We start from the raw sequence: 16,933 nt of genomic DNA, 5'->3' as shown, positions 1-16,933 counted from the left end.
TGTGTAGTGGGGCTGGGGTTAAGGAGATGGAGAAGAGAAAGACGGAGAGAAGTGGGAGAGAGAAGTCCGATTAGCTGCTTAGAATAGAAACTTCTCAGGGTTAGACTAGGACCACCTGTGATTTTTTTACCCCTCCTTTAAGTTGTTGAAAATATAGCCTAGTAAATGACACAATGCCTTTGTCACTTTATTTCATTAACAAAAGAGAGAGCTTCTCACACGGCGAGTTGGCGGTGGAATGAGCTTGGACCTGGGAATCAAGTCTTCCCGCCTCCATCGCCTGCCTGCCGTGCGACCTTGAGCAAGTCACTTAACTTCTTGGTGCCTCAGCTATAAGCCCATGTGGGTCAGGGACTGTGTCTGACCTGGTGACCTATCTATCCCAGTGTTTAGTATAGCACTCCGCACATAGTAAATGCTTAACGAATACCACAATTTTTATTATTGTCTGTCAGGCCTTGAGAATCACTCAGAAACTGGGGCCCAGGGAAATCTAGGGAACACAACAGCTGAAACACTCTATCCACCAAAACACACACTTGGTCTGCATGTTTCTTTTTATTAAAAAAACTAAAAGATAAGAAAGGAATAACATGCCACCCTAAAAAACAAGACATATGTTACAGCAAATAAGTTACTTTCTGTCTGAACCCCGGAGATTCATGGGAACAGGACGTGGAGCCAGAACTCGCTCTGCCACAGGAGATAGAAAGAAACACACATATCCTGTAAGGAGAGAGCCTTTCCCCTCTTTAAGAAGGCATCTAGGCCACAAGTAGGACCACCTAATTTGTGGGAAGAGGGGACGTGGGCGTCAGGATCCGGGATCCGGGACCTTAAGAACACGGACTGTCCCCAGGTCCAGGGAGCAGGAGGCCCTGGCATAGGATGGCATCATGCCAAATGGGAAAAAATGATCGCCAACCGCTCTGAAACCCAAACACCCGAACACTTCTGAGTGGGTGCTAGGTAACTTTGCCAGTGTTGGTCAAAGAGTGACAAACAGAACTGTGATAATGTTGACTACCTAACCCAAGATCTACTGCAAATTAATGCATTGATGGTTACTGGAAGGCCATTAAAAAAAAAAGAATTGGCTCCTTTCCTTGGCCAAAGTATGAAGGGAAAAAGTCTGTCTGAACAACATGGGAGCGAGCAGAAATTGGCCGACTGCAGAGTTCTCTTTGTGGAAATAAAACAGGCTCCTGGGAGAAGTCAAGGCAGAGCCTGATTTTCCAGATACCTGACTTATGCTGCCTCTGCTTCTTTATATGTTTTCACAAAGTGCCGACAGAAATACGGACAAGAGGCACCCTTAAAGGCGGATGAGTCCTTCTTGGGGAACAGGGCCAAAGCACACTCAGAGACATTCCACAGGGGACAGGCTGTTTTCTGAAAATGCAATTCAAGTTGGACATCAACATGGAACGAACTGGTTTCGGCAGAACTCACTCTACCCATCACCAATAATCTGAACTGGCTTCAAGGTGGCAGAGAGCCGGAGTTCAGCCACCATGGAGTACACTTTTTTCTCCGCCTGCTGGGTTTTCATCAATCTTGTCCCTTTAGAAATAGGCCACGATAAATCCTTACCCAGTGAAGACTTAAAGACACACTAAAAGACCCACTGGCAAAGACAAGCTGAGTTCCATTTTCTGAAGCTGTCCTTTCAGTAGACATTCAGGCTGAAGCAGTTTCCTTGAGTAACTGGTAGTGCTGGGAGGAAAGTCAGGGAATCAGGTGGGAGAGAGAGAGCGCCAACTCAACATCATGTTTGTCCCTCAAACATTTCATTTTCTTATTTTTAAAGGGGAGGGGGAAAAAGCGTGCCTCCCTTAAGCATGACAGGGTTGGAACAAGCCGCCATCTCTGACACCAAACCAAAGCAAAATAAGAAGTGGAGGGCATTCAGTACATACTTGGGGAGCACAAAAGCCACGGTGACTCTTACATGAGGAATGCGATGAAGGAGTTCTGGAGCAATTTACTCCCAAGGCGATGTGGGACATCTAATCCCACATCTTGCTGCAAACAAGGAAGCCCCAGTCATGTCTCCATCCCAGGAGAGCTGAAATCTTGGCTCTTCAGTATTCCCTTCACCAGAACAATTTGAAGAGTTCTCTCGTCAGATATGCTGCTTTTTCTAGCGTTGTTCACCCTGTGAAGCGGAGGCACCTCCCTGGAAGTTAGCACGTGGAGGGCCAAGCTGCCAGAAGAAAGTTGGGCGGCAGGTTCTCGCCTCTCTCTCTCTCCCCAAGGGAACCAGCGGCTGGCAGGATCACCACTCTCCTGCAGTTCGTCCCTCCTCTGGCTGGGCTCCATCATTCAAGCCTCGGTCCGGGGGCTGCTGCTTTTCCGCCCACAGAGGTTCATGATACAAATCGGGGATGGGCTCTGATGGCCACTTCCCGGGAGAAAATATCTGCAACAGTGGCAGGCACCAACCGACTGGAGTTCTCACAGTTCACTGCGAAAGCCAAAGCTTGAGGTGCTTAAGGGAAAAGGATGAAGCTGCATCCACAAACACACACACTCACAGCCCCTTCGTTGCCTAGAGAATTCTCTCCCCTCGGTTGCCTCCAGGCCCCGCCGGCCCCGCGACATGCCAGGCGGCTCCCTGCCAAGGAGTCTGTGGTCCGGCTCCGTGTCAGTGCTCCGTCGGCTCCCCCTGCTCCTTGATATCCAGCAAGGGCACCGCTGTGTCCCCGTTGACCGTGTGCTCGACGGGCTTGGGATGGGAAAAGGTGTACGGCTCGCTTTCCGAAGCGGGACGGGAGGGAGGATAGTCCTCGGTGCTAGGCCTTTTCGTCCCAGCCCTGGAACAGATGGGAGGCGGGGAGGGGGGCACGTTCCCCGTGGGTCCCTCAAAGGGGCGGTACACGTCCACCTCGGGGACCGAGCCATTGGATCCCTTGAGCAGGTTCCCGTACACCATGGTGTCTTCGATCACCGCGTAAACGTGAGAATCGTTGTCTTTCCGTCTCTTCCGGAATTTCTGGGGGTGCTCGGGTGCCTGGGTGTTGACGTTGCTGTTGTAGATGCCCACGGCGGGGTGCTTATTGAGGTCCTTTTTCCTGTTGGAAGGAGTTGGTGGGGGGAGGAGAAGCAAGCAGACAAGTGAGGAACTTCACTTCATGTCGGAAGGCAACAGTGAGGTCCGGGCCTCGCCCCACCGGAGGCTATGGAGCCATTTGCCCCCCCCCCACGCACCCACCCACCCACCTCAGTGTCCAACCCACAGTCCCTGTTTGAGGGAGACAGCAGCAGTGACATGGTGGGGAGGAAGGTGAAGATGAGGTGGGGGCAGCAACTCACACCTTCCCACATAAACCCCCTTCCAGGACCTCTCTAGGCCCTCCTCTCACCAATCAATCAATCATTCGTATTTATTGAGCGCTTACTGTGTGCAGAGCACTGTACTAAGTGCTTGGGAAGTACAAATTGGCAACATATAGAGACAGTCCCTACCCAACAGTGGGCTCACAGTCTAGAAAGACAAGCTGGGGTCTCGGCTGACACCATACACAGGCCCATCTTTGACCACTGCCAACCCAAGGGCTATCGATATCAACCCCATCCCTCCCGACCAATCCAGCGGGTCAACCTGCACTCAGGGAAGGCTCAGAAATCAGAGGAATACCTTTCCTCAAGAGCAATTTTTACAGAGGAAGCCGAGAGAATACTGAAGCGGGGGTAGGGCAGGGGGAGGGGAAAGTGAGGTGGGAGCTGGTTTTGACTGGAGCATTTTTGGGATGATTCATTCTTCATTGCCTTTGAATGGTCAGGTGTCTGACATTTTGGAGGAAGCTTCTGCCTTAATTTAAATGACAACCAGAACTAGTTTAACTCGCCAGACCACTGAGACTAAAAAAACTTCTGTGAATAAATCCCGACTTGCTTTATATTTTACACTGTGCAAGAGGTCTGAACGGCTGAAGTTCAAGTAACAAAGAGAGAAGAGGCAAAACTAAGGAAAAGGAAGAAGACGACAGCTGACCGGGGCTCAAGAGTAAAATATCCCTTCTAGGACTTGTGCCCTTAAAGCATGTCAACTGGGATGACACCCTGCCTGGAGTGGCTCCTTGGACCTTGCTGAAGTTAGAATAAATTGCCTCTATCTAGTGATTGAAAGGGTGCACCCAGAGACGCCTCAAAGTCCACTCCCCAATGGATGGTGGCAACCCCTTCCTCCTTGGGAGCAAGAAGTCCAAGCTCCACACACTGCCAATGACACGCCCAGTGGCACTGCAAGTTTGCAAAACACCAAGTTGGTTCCACACCCACAGACTTTTTTTTATGGCTTTGGCTAATAATAATAATGGTATTTGTTAAGCACTTACTGTATGCCAGACACTGTACTAAGCGCTGGGGTAGATACAAGTAATTCAGGTTGGACACAGTGCCTGTCACATGGGGCTCACAAACTCAATCCTTATTTTACAGGTGAGGTAACCAAGGTACAGAGAAGTGAAGTGACTTGCCCAAGGTCACACAGCAGACAAGTGGTGGAGCCGGAATTAGATAGAACCCATGGTCTTTGGACTCCAAGGTCTGTGCTCTTACTCTTACTCTGTGTCTATTACTCTATTTATTTATTATTGCTCTATTTATTTATTATTACTCTATTTATTATTACTCTATTTATTTATTACTCTATTTATTTTACTTGTACACATCTATTCTATTTATTTTATTTTGTTAGTATGTTTGGTTTTGTTCTCTGTCTCCCCCTTTTAGACTGTGAGCCCACTGTTGGGTAGGGACTGTCTCTATATGTTGCCAACTTGTACTTCCCAAGCGCTTAGTACAGGGCTCTGCACACAGTAAGCGCTCAATAAATACGACTGATTGATTGATTGCTCTATCAGCTACGCTGTGTTAAGCACTTACTATGTGCCAGCCATTGTTCTGAGCGCTGGGATAGATACAAGCAAATCAGGTTGGACTCAGTCCATGTCCCACGTGGGGCTCACAGTCTCAATCTCCATTTTACAGATGAGGTGGCTGAGGTACAGAGAAGTTAAGTGACTTGTCCAAAGTCACACAGCGGACGAGTGCCGCAGCTGGGACTAGAACCCAGGTCCCTCTGATTCCTAGGCCCATGCTCTGTGAACTAGACCATGCTGCTTCTCCCCTTCAACCCCTGCCAGTTTCTCTAACTGGGGCTGCCACCTATTGCAGGACAGCCCTGATGGACAAACAGCAGGGAAAGCCCAGCAGTCAGACACCTTAGGGACTGTGACAGTCAAAAAGAAGGAGTTTGAAACCATCCTTCAGAAGCAAGTCTGAGTAACCACTCCACTGCAGGACAGGCACATACAACCCAACCGATTCCTCCGAACGCCCGGGAGAATCTGATCCTGGCGTAGGCTCTCAAAGACCAAGACAGAGCTATTTCCCTCGTGTAAAACAGAAGCTGACAATGTGAGATAGTGGGAGACTCACTGACTGACTCATTCAAATGTGAGTTTCCCTCCGTCTGCCTCTAATGAATAATGACCGTATGCTCCCCCAGGTTCGTCTGGTGCTTCTGGGGTGTGGGCTGGAATGTAGGGAATTGAGAACAATCGATCTTTTTGAGGAATTGGAGGAAGACAGCCAGGTGGTGAGGAAGCAACTGTTTTCCAAAGCCACAGGCCGGCTTCACCGTCGACAGCCAGGACAGTGAATGCCTTCAAGTGGCGGGGTTCTGTGCCAGGAGGGCCTTCATATTGATAACTAGTAAATGATTCCCAGGACCCAATCTAAGACTGATAAGCAGTAGCGGGAGGTTGCTGGCTTCTCAGAGTACCAGTTTTTCCCCCTTCCCTGTTCACTCCCCTTCTGAAGTACAAAGTTCAATTTGCAGTGCTCGGCCAGGAAACGAGCCAAGAAAAGACAACCGAGAATCGGGATGGGCGCCGCAACGGGGCCCTTCAGCCACCTAAAAAGGAACTGGACCTACTTCCTCTTGGCGTAGCAGATGACGAGTCCGAGGGCAAACAGCAAGGTGGCCCCGCCGCCGACAGCCGCGAGAATGATGACAGTCAGGTCTGTAAACAGAGACAAAGAAAACAGGAATGGATGCCTTCACCAGGCTCCACCGAATGATAAACTGAGGTCCAACCCGGAGGGGCCCCGAAAAGATCCGCCCCAGGAGCGTGTGCCTGGCTTTTCCTCAGCCACGCTGAACTTGCCTGAACTAACCGGGCCTGGGCCTTGGCCGAGGAGCACGCAGAGAGAAAGGGGAAATGATTCCAAAGCAGAGAAATGAAGGGTGGGGTTTCAGGTTTGCAGAACTCCTTCTACAGGAGAGCAGAGGCAGAGGGAAACTAATTGGAGAGGAACTGATATGCTGAACACGCTTAGGCAAGTCAAAGGAGAAAAAGAAAGATCTAACTTGGCCACTAAGGAAAGCAGAGATGGGAGGAGAGGATTATAGGAAATTAAAGGACAGGAAAGAAGAGGGATTATTAGCTGCATAATAATAATTATTATTATTTCCAGTTATAAGGGAAAGCTGATTAGGGCTTGAGGATGGGATATCTAGGTTTGTGAGGGGCTGTGAGGTTGGAGAAGGAATGTAAGGCCTATGCAGGCCAAGGCTCCTAGGACCCTCAGAGGATAAGAGGATCGGATGTAGAAATTGGTGGGCAGAATGTCTGGGAGTTGGGGATTGTTCTCCTCCAGCTCCATTCATATGACACACAGACTCTTCTCTTGCTAATTCCCAGCTCACACTCTTGGCCCAAGCTCACTCTCCCACCTCAGTCCCCTTGCTCATGCTTTTCCCTCTTGTCTGGAACTTTCTCCTCTTTGGAACTTGTCAGACTACAGCCCTCCCCATCTTTAAATACCATCCCCTTCAGAAAATCTTCCCTGATCAATTCCCAACACCCCTAGACCTAATAATAATAATAATGATGGCATTTATTAAGCACTTCCTATGTGCAAAGCACTGTTCTAAGCACTGGGGAGGTGACAAGGTGATCAGGTTGTCCCAAGGGGGACTCACAGTCTTCATCCCCATTTTGCAGATGAGGTAACTGAGGCACAGAGAAGTTAAGTGATTTGCCCAAAGTCACACAGCTGACAATTGGTGGAGCCAGGATTTGAACCCATGACGACTGACTCCAAAGCCCGGGCTCTTTCCACTGAGCCACACTGCTTCTCTTGACATGTCAACCCATCACCCACTCTCAGCTCTTAAGTTACATACATACTGCAGCACAGCCTACTGGATAGAGCACGGGCTTGGGAGTCAGAAGGATCTGACTCCACCACTTGTCTGCTATGTGACCTTGGGCAAGTCACTTCACTTCTCAACCTCAGTTACCTCATCTGTAAAATGGGGATTGAGACCGTGGGCCCCATGTGGGACAGGGACTGTGTCCAACCTGATTTGTTGTATAATAATAATAATAATGATGGCATTTATTAAGCGCTTACTATGTGCAAAGCACTGTTCTAAGCGCTGGGGAGGTTACAAGGTGATCAGGTTGTCCCCCGGGGGCTCACAGTCAATCCCCATTTTACAGATGAGGTAACTGAGGCCCAGAACTTAGTACAGTACTTGGTACAAAGAAAGCACTTAACAAATGCCACAATTACTACTACATTGTTTTGCATACATTTTATCTATTCATCTTTCCAGACTTCTGGTGCTCCCAGCTTGACCCTTGATCTTCCACCTCCTCCAACTCTTTTATAAATAACATGTTTGCTTTTCTCCCCCATTAGACTGTAAGTTTTTCAAGGGCAGGGATCGTGCCTTTTGTTTCTGTGGCATTCTCCCAAGTGCTTAGTTCTGTGCTCAGCATACAGTACACTGGTAATATCATTGACTGATGGGCCAATCAATTCATTATTAAGCTCCAGGATGTTTGAGTCCCAGGAGGAGAGTTGGGGAAAGGCTAAAAGGGGGATGGTGCAGTGGTTCTGCGGTCCTCACAGTGATCTTCAAGGCTCTCTCCATCACCTCGCTCCCTCCTACCTCACCTCCCTTCTCTCCTTCCCCAGCCCAGCCTGCACCCTCCGCTCCTCTGCCGCTAATCTTCTCACCGGGCCTCGTTCTCGCTTGTCCCGCCGTCGACCCCCGGCCCACGTCCTCCCCCTGGCCTGGAATGCCCTCCCTCCGCACATCCGCCAAGCTAGCTCTCTTCCTCCCCTCAAAGCCCTACTGAGAGCTCACCTCCTCCAGGAGGCCTTCCCACACTGAGCCTCCTCCTTCCTCTCCCCCTCCCCAGCACCTTACCTCCTTCCCCTCCCCACAGCACCTGTATATATGTTTGTATGAATTTATTACCTATTTTATTTGTACATATTTATTCTATTTATTCTATTCTGTTAATATGTTTTGTTTTGTTCTCTGTCTCCCCCTTCTAGACTGTGAGCCCACTGTCGGGTAGGGACCGTCTCTATATGTTGCCAACTTGTACTTCCCAAGAGCTTAGTACAGTGCTCTGCACACAGTAAGTGCTCAATAAATACGATTGAATGAATGAATGAGCTGTGAACCCTTAGAACCCCAGGATCCCCAGCCTTGTCTCACTCCCACAATGGCTCACCATTAAGGCCACATCTCCTCCTAGCTGGCGGAGAGACAAGGGATTGGAATGACTGTGCCAGGCCATGGAATAACCTGCAGGATTTCCTCCCTGTATCCTCCGCTGGGGCAGTTGTCACCACGGACTGTGCCCAACTTCAGCTGGCCTTTCCACAGCCGGCCTTGATGGCCCTGGCCTTCCCTTAGCAAAGGGCGAGGAACCCTTTTTTTTTTATGGTACTTGTTAAGCATTTAGTATGTGCCAGGCCCCGTAATAAGCGCTAGGGTAGATACAAGCTAATCAGGTTGGATTCAGTCCATGTCCCACATGGGGTTCACAGTCTTAATTCCCACTTCACAGATGAGGTAGCTGAGGTGTGGATAAGTTAAGTGACTTGCCCAGCAGAAAAGAGGCGGAGCCAAGATTAGAACCCAGGTCCTTTCAGCTCCCTGGCCAGTGCTCTATTTACCAGACAATGCTGCTTCTCAGTCAGACTGCTTCAACCACCCCATGACACCTTTGGTCTTCAGGTGTCACCTGCACAGTCAGCGCTCAATAAATACCCCCTGAATCCACACATCCACCAAGCTAGCTCTCTTCCTCCCTTCAAAGCTCTGAGAGCTCACCTCCTCCAGGAGGCCTTCCCACACTGAGCCCCCTTTTTCCTCTCCTCCTCCCTATCCCCCCACCCTACCTCCTTGCCCTCCCCACAGCACCTGTATATATATTTGTACAGATTTATTACTCTATTTATTTTACTTGTACCTATTTCCTATTCAATTTATTTTCGTAATGATGTGCATCTAGCTTTATTTCTATTTATTCTGATGACTTGACACCTGTCCACATGTTTTGTTTTGTTGTCTGTCTCCCCCTTCTAGACTGTGAGCCCGTTGTTGGGTACGGACTGTCTCTACATGTTGCCAACTTGTACTTCCCAAGCGCTTAGTCCAGTGCTCTGCACACAGTAAGCGCTCAATAAATACGACTGAATGAATTTATTACTCTATTTATTTTACTTGTACCTATTTCCTATTCAATTTATTTTCGTAATGATGTGCATCTAGCTTTATTTCTATCTATTCTGATGACTTGACACCTGTCCACATGTTTTGTTTTGTCTGTCTCCCCCTTCTAGACTGTGAGCCCGTTGTCGGGTAGGGACCGTCTCTATATGTTGCCAACTTGTACTTCCCAAGCACTTAGTACAGTGCTCTGCACACAATAAGAGCTCAATAAATATGATTGAATGAATGAATGAATCAATCAATAGGATTGAAAGAATGAGATAGGGCTGCTTTGGGGGGTGGGCTGGTGTTTTAATCCCGGCGAGCTAGGCCCAACTTGAGTCCCTGAGAGAGAAAAGCAAGCAGCACTGGAAACACAAGCAACACAAGAAGTGTGAACAGTGCAAGAACCTTGAGCAATGAAGATGCCAGCAGCCTTTCAAGGCCCAGCTATGAGCCCCATGGCCCCAACAAGCCATCACATCACTGAAATGCTGGGATCCCACCAAAGGGCAGCCAGTGACCGCAGCAGCATCCCCGAAAAAGCCACACTTGACCCCTGCTTTCCTCTCCTCCCACAGTGGGCCAAATGGGGTGGGGAGAGATCGCAGAGACAGCAGCACCTGTTCTAATTTCGGAACTGTAGGAAAGATTTGGCTGTGGCTGTAGTGACTACGGGTCTCTGGCAACACTGCCCAAGGGGTAAAGAAGCCTGAAAATGAGTCCTTCAAGCAGCACACTGTGGAGATCTTTTGGTATTTTTCAGTCTCTTTTGGCACTTTTTTAGGGTATCTGTCAAGTGCTTACTATGTGCCAAGCACTGAACTAAGTGCTGGGTAGAAGCACGATAATCGGGTTGAACACAGTCCCAGTTCAGTATAGGATTCACAGTCTTAATCCCCATTATATAGATAATTTAGGCATCGAGAAGTGACTTGGCTAAGGTCACAAAGAAAACATGTGGAAGAACCAAGATTAGAAGCCAGGTATTCTGACTCTCAGGCCCACGATCTTCCCATTAGGCCACGCTGCTAATCTAGTGCTATGTGATGAGTACATTTTATACCTAACCTGAGCCAGATTCTCAACCTGTGAAACTCCATGGACTCTGGCCAACAAATTCTCCAGGAGAGTTTGCCAATCCCCTCCTTAACTACAGATCTCTCCTCCAATTGCGAAACTGCATTTCAGAACAAGGAACTGTCTGGATGCCAGCCATGAAGAGATACAGTCACACTCACAATGACTGCCACTAGTGTGGCCCAGAACCCTAAACAATGTCTGGATTTGGCCCAGTCTCTGTTCTGCTTTGGGTGGGACACTCCTGGGAGGCTCTGGAAGTCACCTGAGCAGAGGCTGTACTCCAGCTCCAGAAATTTTCGATGCTAGTTATGTCACAGAAACTTTAATGGTCTGTTTATGAGCTACAGCTGGGTAACCAGTTGATCAATCCTTACCTAGCCGGTGAAAAGATGTCGTTATGTGCTAAAGGGGAGAGGGAAATCAAACTGCTTCTTTTGCAAAAGGCAACAAAATGAAGAAAGGAAACTGAGGAAGGATGAACTGCTTAGATCTACTCTTCTCTGAACCACTGAATTCACAGTTAACATTTTGGACCAGATCATGGCTAGGGATTTTCACATTTTTGAGACTTTTCTGCTAAATGAAATCTGTCCCTCCCTTTAAAATATGCAGATTGAGGTGCAAATAAGGGATTGTCCCGAACTGTTGTCGCACCAAGGGAGAGGGGAGTTTTGCCCCTCACAGGCAAGACTCTGCACCATCCATCTCCCACTCAGCACTCGACAGCTCCATCTACTCACTTCACTACTACTTTCTCGAAAGACACAAGGAACTAACTGTTCAAAGGCTGTTACCAAAATAGAGCAGGAAGTCTTGAAAGACCTTCCTTTCCCTATCCTATGAATGAAAATCCAAAAAACGAGGAGACTCATATGAAGATGTGAGAGAGTGAAAGTGTATGTGCTCCTAGAGGGGCTGACTGTCGAAACTTCCTAATCCACTGAAGCAACGTGGCCTAGGGGAAAGGGCCTAGGTCTGGGTGCTAATCCTGCCTCAGCCACTCGCCTGCTGTGCGACCTTGGGCAAGTCAGTTAGCTTCTCTGTGCTTCAGTTTCATCATCTGTGATGGGGTTTCAACACCTGTTCTCCCTCCTGCTTAGACCAGGAGCCCCATGTGGGATAGGGACTGTCTGATCTGAGGATCTTATCTCTATCTCAGTGCTTAGTACAGCGCTTGATACACAGTAAGCACTTAAATACCACACACTTCAGTCCATGGCCAAGGGGGGCTTCCGAACAGCCCCCCCAAAAACATCTCTGCATGCTCAGTTTGATCAAACATACCTACGATAAAGGGATTTCTAGATCGCACATAGGATGGATGATTTCCCATTGTGGCTTGGGGAGGTTGGCGATTCCATTCCATCGCTCATGACCTAATGGCAGACCTTGTGGGGGAGGTGGCATGGAAATGTGGCAAGAGATTGGGGGGAGAAGGAAGAGGGGTCAGGCAGAATGTGTTTTATGCCTAATGGCCAGCAGTTTGCAGATTATTTCATGCATGTGAAAATAACCGCATCAGGCTAATGCCAAAAGGAGTGCCCCTCTGCCAGCCCACAGTCCCAGCAGCCTCCCAGCCACACGCCATTCCCGCTGCGAGAACTCCGGGCAACTTACCGGCTTTCCTCGGGGAAAGTGTGACCCAGAACAGCAGATCCAGCTGTTTGCCTTTCATTGGGCTGCAGTTGGAGACGTTGACCCAGAAGCTGTGATAGAGGTCCCGAGGCTTGGGCAGCAACTCGTCCTCCCGGGTGACCATCTCCTCTGCCTTGGGGATCTGCTCTCGGATGATCATGTAAGCCCGACCCGTCTCGCAGGCCACCCCCATCCGCTCCTTGGAGAACTCCAGCCGGGCCACCTGGTTTCTGGGGACGGTGATGTTCCAGGACGCCGAGGCCAGTGGGGGCAGCCCCCGCTCCCAGTTGGGGGTTCTCAGGTAAACTTTACCCTTGGGGTCTGGGATCACGGTGAAAAGCCCCTCGTCTGCAGGAAAGAAGGGAGTAAAATCAAAGTGGGTATTTTGCACCTCCAGAACTTGGGGATATTTGATTCTACCATTCTCCTTCTGGACGGGGACTCAGAGTTGTGCTCAGACCAAAAGCGTGGCCTAGTGGAAAGAGTGGAAGAGATAAAGTTGATTTACCTGTGCTGTGAAGCAACAGCATGGGAAAGAGTCAAAGGCCGACAATCAAGTGATCAAACAATGACCAAAGACAATGGCAGAGGCTCAAGTTTTTACTGCACGAAACATGGCAATGGTAATCCACTTCTGCATCTTAACGAAGAAAACTCTAACGATACGCATACCAGAAGATGGGATATACTGCCGATGGTGTATACATGGAGTTGCTTTGGGTCGGTAACAACTTAATGGCATTTGAAGAATAAGAGTGGAAAGAGCACAGGGCTGGGAGTCAGAAGGACGTGGATTCTAATCCTGGCTCTGCCACTTGTCTGCTCTGTGACCTTGGGCAAGTCACTTAACTTCTCTGTGCCTCAGTTACCTCACCTGTAAAATGGGGATGACCACTGTGAGTTGCATGTGCTGCCTCGAATTCCTCAACACCAACTCTCTCCTTGACCCCTCCAATCTGGCTTCTGTCCCCTACATTCCACGGAAACTGCCCTCTCAAAGGTCACCAATGACCTCCTGCTTGCCAAATCCAACGGCTCCTACTCTATCCTAATCCTCCTCTACCTCTCAGCTGCCTTCGACACTGTGGACCACCTTCTTTTCCTCAACACGCTATCCAACATTGGCTTCACAGACTCCATCCTCTCCTGGTTCTCCTCTTATCTCTCTGGCCGTTCATTCTCAGTGTCCTTTGCTGGTGCCTCCTCCCCCTCCCATCCCCTTACTGTGGGGGTTCCTCAAGGTTCAGTTCTTGGTCCCCTTCTGTTCTCGATCTACACTCACTCCTTTGGTGACCTCATTTGCTCCCACGGCTTCAACTATCATCTCTACGCTGATGACACCCAAATCTCCATCTCTGCCCCTGCTCTCTCCCCCTCCCTCCAGGCTCACGTCTCCTCCTGCCTTCAGGACATCTCCATCTGGATGTCTGCCCGCCACCTAAAACTCAACATGTCCAAGACTGAACTCCTTGTCTTCCCTCCCAAACCCTGCCCTCTCCCTGACTTTCCCATCACTGTAGACAGCACTACCATCCTTCCCGTCTCACAGGCCCGCAACCTTGGTGTCATCCTCGACTCTGCTCTCTCGTTCACCCCTCACATCCAAGCCGTCACCAAAACCTGCCGGTCTCAGCTCCGCAACATTGCCAAGATCCGCCCTTTCCTCTCCATCCAAACGGCTACCCTGCTCGTTCAAGGTCTCATCCTCTCCCATCTGGAATACTGTATCAGCCTCCTCTCCAATCTCCCATCCTCTTGTCTCTCCCCACTTCAATCCATACTTCACGCCACTGCCCAGATTGTCTTTGTCCAGAAACACTCTGGGCATGTTACTCCCCTCCTCAAAAATCTCCAGTGGCTACCAATCAATTTACACATCAGGCAGAAACTCCTCACCCTGGGCTTCAAGGCTGTCCATCCCCTCGCCCCCTCCTACCACACCTCCCTTCTCTCCTTCTCCAGCCCAGCCCGTGCCCTCCGCTCCTCTGCAGCTAATCTCCTCACCGGGCCTCGTTCTCGCCTGTCCCGCCGTCGACCCCCGGCCCACGTCATCCCCCTGGCCTGGAATGCCCTTCCTCCGCCCATCCGCCAAGCTAGCTCTCTTTCTCCCTTCAAGGCCCTACTGAGAGCCCACCTCCTCCAGGAGGCCTTCCCAGAATGAGCCCCCTCCTTCCTCTCCCCCTCCTCCCCGTCTCCATCCCCCCTGCCTTACCTCCTTCCCTTCCCCACAGCACCCATATATATGTATATATGTTTGTATGTACTTATTTCTCTATTGATTTTACTTGTACATATCTATTCTATTTATTTTATTTTGTTAATATGTTTTTTGTTCTCTGTCTCCTCCTTCTAGACTGTGAGCCCACTGTTGGGTAGGGACCATCTCTATATGTTGCCAACTTGTACTTCCCAAGCACTTAGTACAGTGCTCTGCACATAGTAAGTACTCAATAATAATAATAATAATGATGGCATTTATTAAGCGCTTACTATGTGCAAAGCACTGTTCTAAGCACTGAATAAATATCACTGAATGAATAAATTCTCTGTACCTCAGTTACCTCCTCTGTAAAATAGGGATTAAGAGAGCGAACCCCATGCGGGACAGGGACCGTGTCCAATCTGATTAACTTGCATCTACCCCAGCGCTTAGAACAGTGCTTGACACACAGCCACCACTCAACAAGTAACATTGTTATTATTGTCCCTGTACTCCGATAAGCGCTTGGTGCAGTGCCCTGCACAGAATCAGTGCCCGATTAGCTCGATGGACTGACTGACTGGCTGAGTGGAATGGAAAAGCACCTCACCTTTGGAAGGAGCTATAAACTTCACCTCCAGGCTCTGCTTGGAGGACTCGTTGGAGAAGCCTTCCCTGAACTTCCGCAGCGTCACAGAGAAGTTCTGCTTCACCTGGATCTTCGCCACCGAGCCGCCGGGGCAGTAGGAGCCGAAGCGGAGATCCTGGCTGGGGATGGCGCCGGCCAGGATGTAGCCAAAGCTTGTGGTGCAGGGCTTCTCTTGGGTGTGCTGCTGCAGTCTCAGCACCGGGGTCATCTCGATGCTGACCTTGTCTTTGGGGGCCAGCAGCTTCCAAGAAAAGTCACGCAATTCCACTGGCAGCTGGATGATGTCCCCAGGCACACGGAGGGCATAGCTCTTTCCCAGGCAGTACCTGGCATCTGTACAAGCTCCAAGAAGAAGCAAAGAGGAGGGACTCAGGATGGCTCACAGAGAGGCTAACAGAAACCTCACTTCGTTATAAAAAATGGGATTTTAGGGGACAGGGAGGGGGAGCAGTTGGAAAAGAATTACAACTGAGAGCTCGGTTTTGCTTTGGGCTGAAGTCTGAACTAGTAAAGATCACACCCTGCAGGCATTATAATAATAATAATAATAATAATGATAGCATTTATTAAGCGCTTCCTATGTGCAAAGCACTGCTCTAAGCGCTGGGGAGGTGATCAGGTTGTCCCACGGGGGGCTCACAGTCTTAATCCCCATTTTACAGATGAGGTTACTGAGGCACAGAGAATAATAATAATAATAATAGTAATGATGGCATTTGTTAAGCGCTTACTATGTGCAAAGCACTGTTCTAAGCGCTGGGGGGGGATGCAAGGTGATCAGGTTGCCCCACGTGGGGCTCACAGTCTTAATCTCCATTTTACAGATGAGGTAACTGAGGCGCAGAGAAGTGAAGTGACTTGCCCGAAGTCACACAGCTGAAAATTGGCGGAGCCGGGATTTGAACCCCTGACCTCTGACTCCAAAGCCCGTGCTCTTTCCCCTGAGCCAATCAGTCGTATTTATTGAGCGCTTACTGTGTACAGAGCACTGCACTAAGCGCTTGGGAAGTACAAGTTGGCAACATATAGAGACAGTCCCTACCCAACAGTGGGCTCACAGTCTAAAAGATATGATCAAGTCATTCAACCCACCCTCTCCCTAAAGGCCACCTGGAGCTCTGCTGTTGAAATGGAATTAAATAGGGCAGAAAGTTAACGACCCAGGGCCAATCCTGTGGTGAGCCATGTGATTAATGAGAATCTGCTACTCCATTTTTACAGATTACTAGGGAAGTATTGCACACAATCTCCTGGGCTAATTTGTTCAGGGTTTAACAACCGTCACCTGCTGAAAGTTCTTTCTGATGGCCAACCTTGGTCATTTTCCTGTGATTTGCTCTCAGTGAAGATAAAAAAATCACTATCAATGGTATTGAACATTTAATGTGTGCAGAGCACTGTACTAAGCGCTTGGGAGAGGACAATACAACAGAGCTGGTGGACGCTGTCTCTGCCCACAGTGAGCTTATTATTATTATTATCATGACGATCGATCTAATATCATACTGAGTAAGTTTAGGTAAACCATTTAAATCTCCAATATTCGAGATTCTGAGAAAGAATAGAAGGTGATCCAAACTTCTTTGTTTCCTGGATAAATGTGCAATGCTGAAAGAGGCTTTTACAGTAAAATGGTAGGGGCACAATAGCACCCAGAGAGAATAGTTCCAAATCACTCCCTTGGTATAGGAACGGTTTAACTGTGATTATAGCCGTGAATATTTTTAAAATATGAAAATCATAAGAGCATCAGAATTAAAAGTTCAATAAATTCTTAAAAACAAGTTTGTTTAAAACGCACATTTTACTCAACAAACCAACACTGGGTTAAAAA

The 16,933-nt window shown here is 49.0% G+C and overlaps 1 protein-coding gene across 1 annotated transcript in view; it reads right to left on the bottom strand.

Moving 5' to 3' along the window:
* Window positions 1–578: 578 nt before the first annotated feature.
* Window positions 579–16,933, bottom strand: part of CDCP1 (CUB domain containing protein 1) — a 60,915-nt gene continuing 44,560 nt past the window's right edge. The window contains exons 6-9 of the mRNA XM_038761488.1: window positions 15,061–15,441; window positions 12,233–12,598; window positions 5,945–6,032; window positions 579–3,074 (exon numbers count right to left, since the gene is read on the bottom strand). Coding sequence (XP_038617416.1) covers window positions 2,648–3,074; window positions 5,945–6,032; window positions 12,233–12,598; window positions 15,061–15,441 — 1,262 coding nt within the window. The 3' untranslated portion in view covers window positions 579–2,647. The remainder of the gene's footprint in view (window positions 3,075–5,944; window positions 6,033–12,232; window positions 12,599–15,060; window positions 15,442–16,933) is intronic.

Source organism: Tachyglossus aculeatus, chromosome 2 (genome assembly GCF_015852505.1).
Source record: "Tachyglossus aculeatus isolate mTacAcu1 chromosome 2, mTacAcu1.pri, whole genome shotgun sequence".
Taxonomy (NCBI): Eukaryota; Metazoa; Chordata; class Mammalia; order Monotremata; family Tachyglossidae; genus Tachyglossus; species Tachyglossus aculeatus.
This window is presented reverse-complemented; position numbering and strand designations above follow the sequence as displayed.